This window comes from Scyliorhinus canicula, chromosome 4, assembly GCF_902713615.1.
Source record: "Scyliorhinus canicula chromosome 4, sScyCan1.1, whole genome shotgun sequence".
Lineage (NCBI taxonomy): Eukaryota > Metazoa > Chordata > Chondrichthyes > Carcharhiniformes > Scyliorhinidae > Scyliorhinus > Scyliorhinus canicula.
This window is the reverse complement of record NC_052149.1, coordinates 66,216,137-66,232,485: the sequence shown is the minus strand read 5'-3', so window position 1 is coordinate 66,232,485 and position 16,349 is coordinate 66,216,137. Positions and strand designations below refer to the sequence as shown.

At 44.2% G+C, this 16,349-nt stretch overlaps 1 protein-coding gene across 5 annotated transcripts in view; it reads right to left on the bottom strand.

Annotated features, from left to right (window-relative positions):
* The window catches only part of efcab14 (EF-hand calcium binding domain 14), a 113,258-nt gene extending 97,860 nt beyond the window's left edge, over nucleotides 1-15,398 (bottom strand). For 4 of the 5 annotated variants that reach the window (XR_005460341.1, XM_038794389.1, XM_038794390.1 and 1 more), the window contains exons 1-2: nucleotides 14,949-15,130; nucleotides 5,119-5,267 (exon numbers count right to left, since the gene is read on the bottom strand). Coding sequence is in view for 4 of the 5 variants with exons in the window: in XM_038794389.1 (XP_038650317.1) it covers nucleotides 5,119-5,267; nucleotides 14,949-15,130 (331 nt within the window). In the remaining variant the exon portion in view is untranslated. Of the gene's footprint in view, nucleotides 1-5,118; nucleotides 5,268-14,948 lie in introns of all 5 variants that reach the window. The other variant, XM_038794387.1, reaches the window with a different exon arrangement.
* Between the last annotated feature and the right edge of the window lie 951 nt (nucleotides 15,399-16,349).

The following is a 16,349-nucleotide window of genomic DNA, read 5'->3' as shown; positions in this document are numbered from 1 at the left end:
TAGGTGCGCGGGAGGACCAGCGAACCATGTTCACATGTTTTGGGCATGCCCTAAGCTGAGGGGGTACTGGGAGGGATTTGCGGGGGTCATGTCCCAGGTGCTAAAAACAAGGGTGGTGATGAGTCCAGGGGTGGCAATTTTTGGGGTTTCGGAAGACCCGGGCGTCCAGGGGGAGAAAGAGGCCGATGTGTTGGCCTTTGCTTCCCTGATAGCCCGGCGACGAATATTATTGGCGTGGAGGGACTCAAAGCCCCCGAAGACTGAGTGGTGGCTTGCGGACATGTAGAGTTTCCTGGGGATGGAAAAAATTAAGTTCGCCTTGAGGGGATCTGTGCAGGGGTTCACCCGGAGGTGGCAACCATTTATTGACTTCTTTGCGGAAGAGTGAGCGTCAGCAGGGGGGTGGCGGGGAGGGGGGTAGAGTAGAGTAGGAGGGAAAATATGGCGGGTAGTACCGGTGGGAGGGGAGCGGGCTTGTGCAATATGTTACGATGGAAGTATTGAAAGTACGTGGATGTTTGCACATTTTTGCCTTTTTTGCTTTCTTTCTGATGATGTCTGTAACTGTTTATAAAGCCAAAAACTACCTCATTAAAATTGTTTATTTAAAAAAAAAATTATACTGTTTAAATACAAGGTTTCTGACACAATAAAGAGGGAGGAAATATCGTGTATTCATAGTGTTTTGTCACAAGCAGCCTTGTAGCTGAACAGACATTTTAAGGGAACAACGGCATGGGCAAATAGGCAATCTAACATCTCAGACTGTAGTGTTAACATCTTCGAAATAAAGCTCTATGTTTTAGTTGAACCTCCAAGGCCTGCAGACCCGATCTTGAATCCACCACAGTATTCATATATATATGTCCCTTCAAAATTGCTTTCCATCTAATACTATAGTTTTGAAGGGCAGACACAATTGTAATATAGGAAACACAGTAGCACATTTACACACAAGCCCTCACAAACAGCAATGTGCTAATGACCTGATCTTTTTTTCAGTATTGGGCAAGGGATAAATAGTGACACATGATCTCTTAAGTTTATCTGCATTCAGATGGGGTCTTGATTTAATGTTTGCGAAAGATTGTACTTCTGATAGTGCAGTGCAGAACTGGCTCAGCAGTGCACTGGAGGGTCAGCCTGGATTTTGTGCTCACATCGCCAGATTAATATCTGAACCTACAATTTCCTGACTCAGGGCGAGAATGCTACCCACTGAACCGTTTTGAGTTAAACCCGAGCAAGTTGTTCAGCAGCAAGCTGAAAAGCAAGCTTTTTCAAATTAAGCAGCTATACTGTACTACTTTTTTAAACTCGTGAAGATGAAGATACATAGGCCTTAACTTGCCCGAATGCGAATCAGCATTGGATTGCAACTCTGTGACCAATTACTTTTTTAAAAAATGTTTTTTTTTTCATTTTTCTAATTAAGGGGCAATTAAGCATGGCCAACCCACCTACCCTGCAGATCTTTGGGTTAAGGGTGAGGCCCATGCATACACGGGAGAATGAGAAATCTCCACACTGACAGTGACTGGGGCCGGGCTCGAACTGGGGTTCTCGGTATCATGAGGCAGCAATGCTAACCCCTCTGTGCCCAATAACTCACGTTTTCTTTGACCTGCCTGTTTGTTTTGGTCTGTACAATAGTTACCCAGAAGTTAGAAGAGGTTTTAATTGCTCTAATTTTTTCTGGTAACTATTGGTGGATTGGATTGTTCTGCATACATGAAAAAAATTAGGACATACATAAATACACAATGTAAATAAATAGGCACAGGCATCGGGTGAGCAGATAGTGTATTACTACTCAGCAGATGTGTGAAGACATCAGTTCAATCTCTAAGAGGGTCATTCAGGAATCTGATTAAAAAGTGGGGAAGAAGCTGTTTTTGAACCTGTTACCTCATGTTTCAGACTTTTGTATCTCCTACTGAATGGAAGAAGTTGGAAGAGAGAATAACCCAGGTAGGAGGGGTCTTTGATTATGCTGCCCGCCTTCCCAAGGCAGCGGGAGGTGTGGACAGAGTCAATGGATGGAAGGAGGGTTTGCGTGATTGACTGGGCTCTGCTCACAACCCTGTAGTTTTTTGTACGGTCTTGGGCTGAGCAGTTGCCAAACCAGGTTGTGTGCAGCAAGATATTGGTGTAACCCAGTCAGAATCATCTGAGCTTTGCGATTTAAATCACATTTTTGGATCGTTCCCAACACAGAGCAATTGTCCAGGAGAGGTTTGCACATCTGCAAAACTGCACTGCAAACCGTTATCTGTGAAGTTTCAGGAGGGGTTTCCAAGTGCATCTTTGGGGTATCCCTCCCAATGCTGGAAGCTCGGAAGTTACAGCCCATTTTAAATAAAGAGGAAATATGTTTTAAACAACCTGTGAAGTTTCGGGAGCGGTTCCCCAACGAATTTTTGGGTACTCATCTAATCCAATGTTGGGAGCTCAGAAGTTACAGCCCATTTTGAATAAGGAGGAACAATGCTTTAAGCACATGGATGTGCATGCTTCTGTACGTCAAGCAATAGTACAAACAACTCTGAACAATGGTTGAACAATATCACTAATGAATAAAGTTGTGAAATGATACATCAAAGGAGTGCAATTCTCTGCACGGTGTGTTTTTGATTTAGCCAGGCTGGTTAGTAGTTCATTTCCACAGGAAGGCGGAAAATTGGAAGAGCAAAATAAACAGCCTGCTCAAATCGCAAATTTGAAAAGGCTTGTGAACAGTTTTCTGCCGACCCTTTACTCTGGAGTATGACCAAAATTAGGGGGTGGAAAAAGCACTGTAGAGCAAATTACTGACAATCTTTAAAAGTCTGCCCTTATAATATGCTATCATATCCAAACCTTTTTCTGCACTCATTATTAAAATATTGAATATCATACACATGACTTTGAAAAATGCACTTCTCCTCAAAATATTTAACTCTTCAAAGCAATGTGGTATTAACCACAAGTTATGATTGTCTGCTAGTAACTTCAGTGCTATGATCAGATAAGGGACTGATGCCTAGGACCGGTGCAGGTCCCAGTTGCCTTATGTTAAGCGATGGCTTCGATTTCTATTATCAAGCCAAATCGTTGTCTGGTTTACAACTTCTTTCTTGGTCGCAGAGGACTAATTAACTGATTATCAAACTGCGTCAGAAAAATTCACCACTTGACAGACTAACCCCATAATCTTCAACCCCTCTAAAAATTTCATTTGTTTCATAATTTCATGAATTGTGCAATGAAAAAGGAAAAACCACACTGCAAATTCATGCCACCAAAACATATCTTTAGGATTGACAAATTATGTGGTTATCTTCTCATTATCCAATATCCCCACAGTAGACATGAGGTAATCAGCCTCTAATTAGCAGAACTATAGTTCTTGCATTCTTTTATGCCATGAACTTAAGGTACCTTAGTATAAGGCAATCCCCAGGTCCAAAAGATTCAGAAACAGACAAAAAAGCATTGTTTTGTGCTTTACCAGTTTATATACATCCCAAAATACTCTAAAGAACAGTAACTGTTATGAATAGGTGAACTGACTGTCCAAATATTACATCGAATGGCAATGAGTTGAGACTCACAGCACAAATAGTGACATGAAAATAAGTTGAAACCTAGCAGTTTATAGAATATAGGATTCATTAAGTCACCAGCGTAAACATCACATGGCAATTTTTATACCTGTCTGTTGAATAAAATCTGAGCCATGACCTATGCTTACAGATCCTAACACTTGCAAGATGTGACAATTAGAATATTTTCATATGTACCATTATAGGCAATTCAGTAGTTAAATCTAAAAACAGACATTTTGATAAAAGTTACATTCAAGTAAACATATTGAAGCATATTTCCCCCCCCCCCCCCCCCCCCCCCCCCCCAAAGAAACCCAACATTTTGGGTCTGCTGTCCAGAACATTTGTTTCAATGTAAGGTTCAACTTTGGACCAATCTAGGAGTTAAGACATTGCTACAAAATTCTGAAAAGCACTTTTAGAACATAGAACAGTACAGCACAGAACAGGCCCTTCGGCCCTCGATGTTGTGCCGAGCAATGATCACCCTACTCAAACCCACGTATCCACCCTGTACCCGTAACCCAACACCCCCCCCCCCCCCCCCCAACCTTACTTTTTAGGACACTACGGGCAATTTAGCATGGCCAATCCACCTAACCCGCACATCTTTGGACTGTGGGAGGAAACCGGAGCACCCGGAGGAAACCCACGCACACACGGGGAGGATGTGCAGACTCCGCACAGACAGTGACCCAGCCGGGAACCGAACCTGGGACCCTGGAGCTGTGAAGCATTGACGCTAACCACCATGCTACCGTGCTGCACTTTTGTGGCTGAAAAGACAGTGTCCTTTTTCCAGAGTCAGATAGCTCTAGGTCACTCTCAATCCAAAATCACGGGGACTAGGTGAAGTGAGTTGAGCGCAAAATATTCAGCTGTAGGATTAACATTTGCATCCAATCACAACTGATGGGATGCAAATTCCTCTGTCTGATACTCAATTATCTTCGACAACACTTGCTGTGACCTAATGTGCATTAGCATAAATGCATACAAGCAATCAGCGAGGAAAGAAATAGGCATTTGTACAGGTGGATATATTTTCACTCAGTCACTTAGTGCTGAATTTTTTGATTTTTCACTTTGATTATCGACAATAATCACTTTCAAGTCAGGTATAACAAAAGGTAGTTGCTGAATTCTAGGTAAAGCTCCTTCTACACCACCAAATTTTAATCTTAACCCCAATCTCCATTAAGTTTTCCACACTGTCGCGTTGTGACATAGCCATTTTCCACTTGAACCATCAGTAGCGTGTCTGTAAATTAATATACATTACTTGGATATAAAATTAATATACATTACTTGGATATAAAATATATTATTTAGAACATCCCACACGGAAAGGTTTTGATTTCATGAGAAGTTTGACAAATGTAGTAGAAAGCCAATTATTTTTGCAGTTTTATCAGGACTTTTAAGTTCCTATTCTCCACAGTCTGATCACGTTTCCCCCTTACACCAAATACAAAACCACCTAAAACATTTTGAAGAGGTTCAGAATACCCTGGTCCCCACAAACACTTACATGTTCTGAACTTTTCTTTAAGCGCATCCAGATCTTCTTTGAGGGCAACCTGCATCCAGACCAAACCAACACAAGCCACTACACAAGCAGCTAGCATAACAAATGCACATAGTGGATAGCAAATCTTGCAGCATCTTATGTAACCTCTCCTGCAACACAAAAACAAAAAAGGACTGAAAATGAATATGTACCATTTCACACTGTAAATACTGACATTGTCACCCCAATTAACTTGTACAATTTTTTCATAAATTGGAGCAATGGATGAAAGTTGAAAAGTGGAAATGCCACCACACCATTGCATAACATAATTGTAAACAGCTACAATTATGATTAACTTTTTTTGTTCTGTCCATTTCTGCTAACCTGTGAATATTTTTGTTGAGCCAGAAAATAGGAGGGCTTAGTTAAGGAATTCCAGAATGTGGGAGAATGTGGAGTTAGTTCAGTTCATCAACCATATATATCGCTGCTCCCTTAAATTTTAGGCTCATTCAGTAAATTTAATGAAATCACAAATAAGCTATCTCAGGCTTTTGTTTTTTCTATTTATTAAGTCAGATTTCACATTTAGAATAATGGAATCAGATTTTACTTTTAGGCAACTTCAGTTACATAATTTAGATTTAATGGGTAAAAGTGCCATCGGCAGGAAAAGCAAATATTAAATTTGAATTTTAAAAAAAGTGATTTTACTAAAAGAGACTCAGCTATTAAAGCTTTAACTGTATTTGATTTTTTTTAAATGCTTTGCTTGGTGGGTGGGGGGGTGCGAATAAAGTGTTTGGTAGAAGCCTTTCACATATTGCTTCCCTTTCCATTAGAGTATAGGATGTGAACTGACATATAAATCAATAAGAGTAAAATTCAGCTCAAAATTGTGTACCTAATATTTTTAAATGTTGTATCAGAAATACTAAGCTAATCGATACAAGTGAAACTTTACTTTGCTTGCGTAAGTGTTCTGCATAACCAGGCAGTTGAATTTGTGACTTGATACATTCTGCACAACAACAAATCATATAATAGTATCACGAAACTTTACAGAACTGAGGAGGTCTTTAGCCGATCATGTCTGCTCAAAAAGAGCTTTCCATCCAAATTCCCACTTCCTCTCTAATTAATTCATCCGCTTCCCAGATATGCAGTTGGAAGCTCAATTTGAGTATGAATAAGGAGCAAAGTTGCAAATTCTGTTGATAAAATGGCTGGGAGGGAGAGGTAGGTGGCTGGGGTACTGAGTTTATGTTGAGGACAAAGACAATGGTTTTAGTCTATTCACATTTCTCAGCAATAAATTTCATGAAACTATTTATTCAGTAGGGCACATGTTCATGTGCTCTGAAAGTGCTCATGTTCCTGTTCAATTATGTCCAAAGATGTGGTTTGTGGATTGGCCATTCTAAATAGTCCCCAAGTGGTGGGATTATGGGGTTACAGGGATAGGGCAAGGGAGTGGGCCTAAGGAGGGTGCTCTTTCAAGGAGTCAGTGTAGACTCGATGGGCTGAATGGCCACCTTCTGCACTGTGGGGATTCTAGAATTCTAATTAACATTGTTATTTAATGGTGTGTCATACTGAAATTTTTATTTTCAATCCTCATACAGAATTGAAAATTACAACAGCAATCCAAACAACGACTGTTTAAAGCCATCGTTGTTTGCATAATTCCAGTCTGAAAAAACTGAGCATTCTGTCCTTTAACAAACTTCCAATTCACACTGTTAAACTCCCTTTAACGTTAAGACATTAATTTCAATGGTAACTTCCTTTAATGTTAAATGACAGCAAGCTTCCTATGTAGTATCTGAGGAGACAGCTTTTGAAACAGTACACACAACATCCGCAAATTTCTTTTTATTGAACATTCATTTTCTCAAATAACTCTACATTTATGTGCTGGATGGGGTGCCAACCAAGCTAGCTGCTTTATTCTGGATGGTGTCAAGCTTCTTGAATGTTGCAGCGGCGCTCAACCATACAAGTGATGAGCATTCCATTACATTCCTGACCTGTGCCTTGTAGATGGCAGACAGATGTCGGGGATCAGAAGGCGAGTTATGCTCTGCAGAATATCAGGCTGTGACCTACACTTGTGACTGCAATGTCAAGATTCCAGACAACAGCGATACCCACTCCCTGGATATTTTTTGATGAGTGATAGTGATGATAAGGCCAATAAATGCCATGGAGCGGTGGCTAGACTTTGTTACTGGAGATGGTTATTTCCTGGCACCTGTGTAGCATGAATATTACTTGTCACTTATCAGTCCAAGCCTGAATATTGCCTAGGTCTTGTTGCACACTGCCACAGAAGCCATCACATATTGTTCACAAACATGAAGTAACACATGCAGAGGATGCTGCAGTGAGCTAAATTATCTGAGTTATGAATTTAAATGAACAGAGTACAATTATCTGCAAACATCCTCAGTTCTGGCCCTATAGTGAAGGGAAGGTAACTAATGAAGTAGTTGAAGATGACTGGGCCTAGTAAACTAGTCCTGGGGCTATGATTGGCCTCAAAGAACCACACCATCTTTGTGCTAGATATAACGCCAGCTTGTGGAGAGATTTTACCCACCCCACACACCTCAGTTTGAATTTTACAAGGAGCCCAAACTGTCACACTTGATGCTGCTTTGATCTGAAGGAAAGCCACTCCCACCTTACCTCTAAAATCTATTTTATCTACATTTGGACCAAGGCTGTAATGAGGTTTAAAGCTATGTGGTGTTTACAGAACCTAAACTGAGCAACACTGAACGGGTCAATGATGAATAGGTGTTGCATCACATCACTGACAACACCACATTCCACAACTTTGCTGATGATCGAGAGGCGACTGATGGGGCAGTAGCTGTTCTGCTTTGATCTGTCCTGCTTTATGGGCAATTTTCAAATACATCAGATAGTGTTGTAGCTACTGTAGCTTGGTTAGGAGAGTGGCTGTTTCTGACCAGCAAAACGCCAGGAAACAGTCCGGGCTTATAGCCTTGGCTGCATCCAGTGGGCTCAGCTATTCCCTGATATCATGTAGATTGAATTGAACTGGCTCAAGGCCTGTTTCTATGATGGTGGGGGCCCCAGGAGAGGGAGATAAATCATGCACAACTTATTTCTGACTCAAAACATTTGCAAACACTTCAGCCTTGTTTTTTGCACTCACTCTGCTATGATGCTACTTCCAGTATTTAGCATACACGCTATCCTGTTTTGTAACTTCATCAGCTTGCGCCCTCATTTTTAGGTATGACTGGTGCTTTTCCTGGCATACCCTCCTCATTGAATCAGGGTTGAGTTTCCAGGCTTGATGATAATGGTAAGATTAGGAATATGTCAGTCCATGAGGTTATAGATTATGCACAGTAAGAAGTCTTACAACACCAGGTTAAAGTCCAACAGGTTTGTTTCAGATCACTAGCTTTCGGAGCACAGCTCCTTCCTCAGGTGAATGAAGAGGTGGGTTCCAGAAACATATATAGACAAAGTAAATGATGGAAGACAATACTTTCACATTCAAAGTGAAAGCTAGTGATTCGAAACAAAACTGTTGGACTTTAACCTGGTGTTGTAAGACTTCTTACTGTGTCCACCCCAGTCCAACGCTGGCATCTCCACATCATAGATTACGCAGTAGTGCAATTCTGTTGTAGCTCTGATAGTCCTCATGGATTTTTTAGGCTGTTGGATCTGTTCTGAATCTATACCATTTAGTAGTGCAAGTGCCACAAAACATGAGGAGGGGGGGGGGGGGGTCTTCAGTATGAAGATAGGATTTCATCTGTTCAAGGACTGTGCAACAGCCATTCCAACCAATACTATCACAGACAAACACAGAGGGCAGCATGGTGACAGTGGTTAGCTCTGCTGCTTTACTGCGTCAGGGACCCAGGTTCAATTGGGTAACTGTGTGGAGTTTTCACTTTCTCCCCGTGTTTGCGTGAGTTTCCTTCCACAGTCTAAAGATGTGTAGGTTAGGTGGGTTGGCCATGCTAAATTGCCCCTTAGTTTCCAAAGGTGAGGTGGGAAAATGGGGATAGAGCAGGGGAGTGGGCCTGTGTAGGATGCTCTTTCGGAGGGTCCTCAAAATACTGCCATGGGATCTTTTACATCCATCTTAGAGTAGACAGGGCCTCAGTATAAACTCCTCTGACAATGGAACACTCCATCAATACGGAGGTACTGCACTGGGGCGAGAGTCAAGATTTCTGTATTCAGGTTTTGGAGTGGGAATTGAACCCACAACGACTGATGGGCAAGTGCATTAAAGTGAACCATGGCTGACAGTATTAAACAATTAGGGGAAGGGAGGCTGCAGGTATCCTCAACATTGACTCACTGGGCTAAATCGCTGGCTTTTAAAGCAGACCAAGCAGGCCAGCAGCATGGTTCGATTCCCGTACCAGCCTCCCCGGACAGGCGCCGGAATGTGGCGACTAGGGGCTTTTCACAGTAACTTAATTGAAGCCTACTCGTGACAATAAGCGATTTTCATTTCATTTTTTTCATTTTCATAAGACATAGGAGCAGTATTAGGCAACTCGGCCCATTGAGTCTGCTCTATCATTCAATCATGGCTGATATTTTCTCATCCCCATTTTCCTGCCTTCTCCCCATAACCCTTGATTAATCAAGAACCTATCTATCTCTGCCTTAAAGACACTCAGTGATTTGGCCCAAAGCCTTCTGTGGCAGAATTCCACAGATTCACCATCCTCTGGCTGAAAACATTCCTCCTCATCTCTGTTCTAAAAGATCGTCCCTTTAATCTGAGATGGTGTCCTCTGGTTCAAGTTTTTCCTACAAGTGGAAGCATCCACTCTAACCAGGCCTCGCAGTATCTTGTAAGTTTCAACAAGATCCCCTCTCATCCTTCTAAACACCAATGAGTACAGACCCAGAGTTCTCAAACGTTCCTCATACAAGTTCTTCATTCCAAGGATCATTCTTGTGAACCTCCTCTGGACCCTTTCCAAGGCCAACACATCCTTCCTTAGATACAGGGCCCAATAATCCAAATGGTGTCTGACCAGAGCCTGATACAGCCTCAGAAGTACATCCCTGTTCTTACATTCTAGCCCTCTTCACATGAATGTGAACATTGCATTTACCTTCTTAACTGCCAACTGAACCTGCATTTTAACTGTAAGAGAATCGTGAACAAGGACTCCCAAGTCCCTTTGCGCTTCTGATTTCCTAATTCCCCATTTAGAAAATAGTCTATGCCTAAATTCCTCGTTCCAAAGTGCATAACCTCACACTTTTCCACATTGTATTTCATTTGCTACTTCATTGCCCACTCTCCTAGCTTGTCCAAGTACTTCTGCAGCCCCCTTGCTTCCTCAAAGCTACCTGTCCCTCTAAAGATCTTCATATCTTCTGCAAACTTAGCAACAGTGCCTTCAGTACCTTCTTCCAGATCATTAATGTATATTGTGAAAAGTTGTGGTCATCAGCCCAAACCTCTGGATTCCTAGTCTCAGTGTAATTACTATGCGACCATACTTGATTAATTGCGATTCAAGGAGGCTGAATTTAATTCATGCTTTTCTAGACAACGATCATGTTTTACCTATTGAGTATTCTATAACAATTTTCTGGACAAATGTTTCTCAGCGCGCCTGCCCTAGTACAATCTTCATATCTAAAAAACACTTTAAGCATTGCAGTCAGAGTCTCATTTTTATTAACTTCCCTTAACAGAAACAGTGCCTTTTCTACTTTTTTTTGGCATGGTGGCACAGTGGTTAGCACTGCTGCCTGAGCGAAAGGATCTTGGTTCAATTACAGCCTAGGGTGAACAAGAACAAAGAAAAGTACAGCACAGGAACAGGCCCTTCGGCCCTCCAAGCCCGTGCCGCCTGACTAAACTACAATCTTCTGCACTTCCCGGGTCCATATCCCTCTATTCCCATCCTATTCATGTATTTGTCAAGATGCCCCTTAAATGTCACTATCGTCCCTTATTCCACCACCTCCTCCGGTAGCGAGTTCCAGGCACCCACTACCCTCTGTGTAAAAAACTTACCTCGTACATCTCCTCTGAACCTTGCCCCTCGCACCTTAAACCTATGCCCCCTCGTAATTGACCCCTCTACCCTGGGGAAAGCCTCTGACTATCCACTCTGTCTATGCCCCTCATAATTTTGTAGACCTCTATCAGGTCGCCCCTCAACCTCCGCCGTTCCAGTGAGAACAAACCAAATTTATTCAACCGCTCCTCATAGCTAATGCCCTCCATACCAGGCAACATCCTGGTAAATCTCTTCTGCATCCTCTCTAACGCCTCCGCATCCTTCTGGTAGTGTGGCGACCACAACTGAACACTATGCTCCAAGTGCGGCCTAACTAAGGTTCTATACAGCTGCAACATGACTTGCCAATTCTTATACTCAATGCCCCGGCCAATAAAGGCAAGCATGCCGTATGCCTTCTTGACTACCTTCTCCACCTGTGTTGCCCCTTTCAGTGACCTGTGGAACTGTACACCTAGATCTCTCCGACTTTCAATACTCTTGAGGGTTCTACCATTCACTGTATATTCCCTACCTGCATTAGACCTTCCAAAATGCATTACCTCACATTTGTCCGGATAAAACTCCATCTGCCATCTCTCCGCCCAACTCTCCAAACGATCTAAATCCTGCTGTATCCTCTGACAGTCCTCATCGCTATCCGCAATTCCACCAACCTTTGTGTCATCTGCAAACTTACTAATCAGACCAGTTACATTTTCCTCCACATCATTTATATATACTACAAACAGCAAAGGTCCCAGCACTGATCCCTGCGGAACACCACTAGTCACAGCCCTCCAATTAGAAAAGCACCCTTCCATTGCTACTCTCTGCCTTCTATGACCTAGCCAGTTCTGTATCCACCTTGCCAGCTCACCCCTGATCCCGTGTAACTTCACCTTTTGTACCAGTCCACCATGAGTGACCTTGTCAAAGGCCTTACTGAAGTCCATATAGACAACATCCACTGCCCTACCTGCATCAATCATCTTTGTGACCTCTTCGAAAAACTCTATCAAGTTAGTGAGACACGACCTCCCCTTCACAAAACCATGCTGCCTCTCACTAATACGTCCATTTGCTTCCAAATGGGAGTAGATCCTATCTTGAAGAATTCTCTCCAGTAATTTCCCTACCACTGACGTAAGGCTCACCGGCCTGTAGTTCCCTGAACTATCCTTGCTAACCTTCATAAACAAAGGAACAACATTGGCTATTCTCCAGTCCTCCGGGACATCACCTGAAGACAGTGAGGATCCAAAGATTTTTGTTAAGGTCTCAGCAATTTCCTCTCTAGCCTCCTTCAGTATTCTGGGGTAGATCCCATCAGGCCCTGGGGACTTATCTACCGTAATATTTTTCAAGACACCCAACACCGCGTCTTTTTGGATCTCAATGTGACCCAGGCTATCTACACACCCTTCTCCAGACTCAACATCCACCAATTCCTTCTCTTTGGTGAATACTGATGCAAATTATTCATTCAGTACCTCGCCCATTTCCTCTGGCTCCACACATAGATTTCCATGCCTATCCTTCAACCCTTTCCCTGGCTACCCTTTAGCTTTTTATGTACGTGTAAAAAGCCTTGGGATTTTCCTTAACCCAATTTGCCAATGACTTTTCGTGACCCCTTCTAGCCCTCCTGACTCCTTGCTTAAGTTCCTTCCTACTTTCCTTGTATGCCACACAGACTTTGTCTGTTCCCAGCCTTCTAGCCCTGACAAATGCCTCCTTTTTCTTTTTGACGAGGCCTGCAATATCTCTCGTTATCCAAGGTTCCTGAAATTTGCCGTATTTATCCTTCTTCCTCACAGGAACATGCCGGTCCCGAATTCCTTTCAACTGACACTTGAAAGCCTCCCACATGTCAGATGTTGATTTACCCTCAAACATCCACCCCCAATCTAGGTTCTTCCGTTCCCACCTAATATTGTTATAATTAACCTTCCCCCAATTTAGCACATTCACTCTAGGACCACTCTTATCCTTGCCCACCAGCACTTTAAAACTTACTGAATTGTGGTCACTGTTTCCAAAATGCTCCCCTACTGAAACTTCTGCCACCTGGCCAGGCTCATTCCCCAATACCAGGTCCAGGACATCCCCTTCCCTACTTGGACTGTCTACATATTGTTTTAAGAAGCCCTCCTGGATGCTCCTTACAAACTCTGCCCTTTCTAAGCCCCTAGCACTAAGTGAGTCCCAGTCAATATTGGGGAAGTTGAAGTCTCCCATCACAACAACCCTGTTGTTTTTACTCTTTTCCAAAATCTGTCTACCTATCTGCTCCTCTATCTCCCGCTGGCTGTTGGGAGGCCTGTCGTAACCCCCAACATTGTGATTGCACCCTTCTTATTCCTGATCTCTACCCATATAGCCTCACTGCCCTCTGAGGTGTCCTCCCGTAGTACAGCTGTGATATTCTCCCTAACCAGTAGCGCAACTCCGCCACCCCTTTTACATCCCCCTCTATCCCGCCTGAAACTTCGAAATCCTGGAACGTTTAGCTGCCAATCCTGTCCTTCCCTCAACCAGGTCTCTGTAATGGCAACAACATCATAGTTCCAAGTACTAATCCACGCTCCAAGTTCATCTGCCTTACCCGTAATACTTCTTGCATTAAAACATATGCACTTCAGGCCACCAGACCCGCTGTGTTCAGCAACATCTCCCTGTCTGCTCTGCCTCAGAGCCATACTGGCCCTATTCCCTAGTTCTCCCTCAATGCTTTCACCTTCTGACCTATTGCTCCGGTGTCCACCCCCTGCCATACTAGTTTAAACCCTCCCATGTGACACTAACAAACCTCACGGCCAGGATATTTATGCCTCTCCAGTTTAGATACAACCCGTCCTTATACAGGTCACACCTGCCCCGGAAGAGCTCCCAGTGGTCCAGATAACGGAAACCCTCCCTCCTACACCAGCCAAATGTTTAGCTGCTCTATCGTCCTGTTTCTAGCCTCACTGGCACGTGGCACAGGGAGTAATCCCGAGATTACAACCCTAGAGGTCCCATCTTTTAACTTTCTGCCTAGCTCCCTGAACTCCTGCTGCAGGACCTCATGCCCCTTCCTGCCTATGTCGTTAGTGCCAATATGTACAACACCTCTGCCTGTTTGCCCTCCCCCTTCAGGATGCCCGCTACCCGATGTGTGTGGAGTTTGCACATTCTCTGCATAGTTTCCTCCCACAGTTCAAAGATGTGCAGTTAGGTGGATTCCCTATGTTAGATTGCCCCTTAACGTCCAACAATTAGATGGGGTCACAGGGATGGGAGAGTGGCCTAGGTAGAGTGCTCCTTCAGAGGGCTGGTGCAGAATGGTCTCCTTCAGTACTGCAGGATTCTATGATACAACTTACCCCAACCGTACCACTCTTCTATTAAAAACCAAGATAAATCACTTAATCATTGTCATTCTTCCATGTTCCATAATATCTACTTTCTCGTCTAATCGGCCCTATTTTTTCTTTGACTACCCTCATTGTTAGAAGGCCCAAGAAATTTGGTGGACCTCATCAGAAATCTTCATTGTTGTTATTATTGACAAATAAATGTGCACCTATCAAAAGGTCAGCTGAATGGAAAGGTAGAGGCGGGAGGGGAGTGCAAAGCACGGTCTTCAAAACATAGAAGTTCGTCAAACTTGCCGCAGGCAGGTCACTGTGACATCCTAATGCAACCTTTGCTCGGCTGCTCGCTACAAGATTACTGGGCGTTCTTTCCTCCCCCGACACTAACCCAAGTTTGCTGAATAGTTTTGCTTTCGCCCGCAGGCACAGTGCCTTTAATTTAAAGGGCCCTTACTTTGTAAACAGGGAGTTGGAGGCTGGCTGCGCGAACTCGTCGAATTCGGAGGTGGATTCAGAGTCCGTGGCCGTGGCCTCGGGCCTCAGCAGCAGCTGGTGCCCGGAGCTTTTCTTCGGTTTCTTCTTCTTGCCGTCGCCGGTGAGACCGATAAGTGCGTTCAGTTCCTTCCTCTTCTTCATCTTCTTCTGCGGCGTCGCCGCTTTATACTCAACATCGAGCTGCCCGTGTTTGCTCTCCAGCTTGTAGCGGTTCGTGGTCCAACATATAAACCGGGCAGATGAAGCTGGAGTTAGCGGGTAAAGATCAAGTCCAGAATCTCGCACTCAGACCGCTTGCCCCTTAAACCCCCACAACAGCAGCCAAACTCCACCTCGTCACAAGCCGCTTCCCCGTTGGTCAATGCTACAGGCGCTCCGACGTACGTCCAACTCCAGTGACCTCCTGACGCGAAGCGGAGCAAGACCGGTTCGGGCGTCTGCGCAGAGCCGTGCGTGTGGGCCAGAGCAGGTCAGTGCGGCTGCGCAGAGCCGTGCGTGTGGACCAGAGCAGGTCAGTGCGGCTGCGCAGAGCCGTGCGTGTGGGCCAGAGCAGGTCAGTGCGGCTGCGCAGAGCCGTGCGTGTGGGCCAGAGCAGGTAAGTGCGGCTGCGCAGAGCCGTGCGTGTGGGCCAGTGCAGGTCAGTGCGGCTGCGCAGAGCCGTGCCTGCGGGACAGAAGGGGCCAATGCGGCTGCGCAGTGGCATAGTCGGCGCTGCAGCGCCCGTGAGGTGGGATAGTCAGAGTGGCAAATGAAAGCAAAATATTTAGCGCTCCAATTAAAAACAGGAAAGTGCTGGGGAAACTCAGCGGCATCCGTGGAGGAAGAAACATAGTCACTTGCACTCGGAACGTTAACTCTGTCTCTCTACAAATGCTGCCAGACAGGAAATGGTGGCGCGGAAGGTGCTTGGTGTATTCTTGCAACCTGTTGATGTGTATCTTGTGAATAATCCTCCAATTTGCGGTTGTAAAATCAGCGGGGCTGTCAGCTGACCGGTTTACTTCCGACTCCTGGCATGCACCCTCTTGCAGCCAGCAGTCCCTCCACAGGTTTCAACTCTTGCAGTCTTCCACGATGGACTCAACAGAATCATTGATTTGATGTACATCTATTCTCACTTTAAAAAACAATTAAAAATGTTAAATCTTATACAGTCGGGATTGACTAAATGCAAAGCTTGAAATGATGTTGCATGAATATATTTCATACCCATTGCGGTTTTAAACAGTATACTAAGTAGGGTGGCACAGCGGTTAGCACTGCTGTCTCACAGCACCAGGGACCCAGGTTCGATTGCGACCTCGGGTAACTGGAGTTTGCACATTCTCTCCGTGTCTGCGTGAGTTTCCTCTGGGTGCTC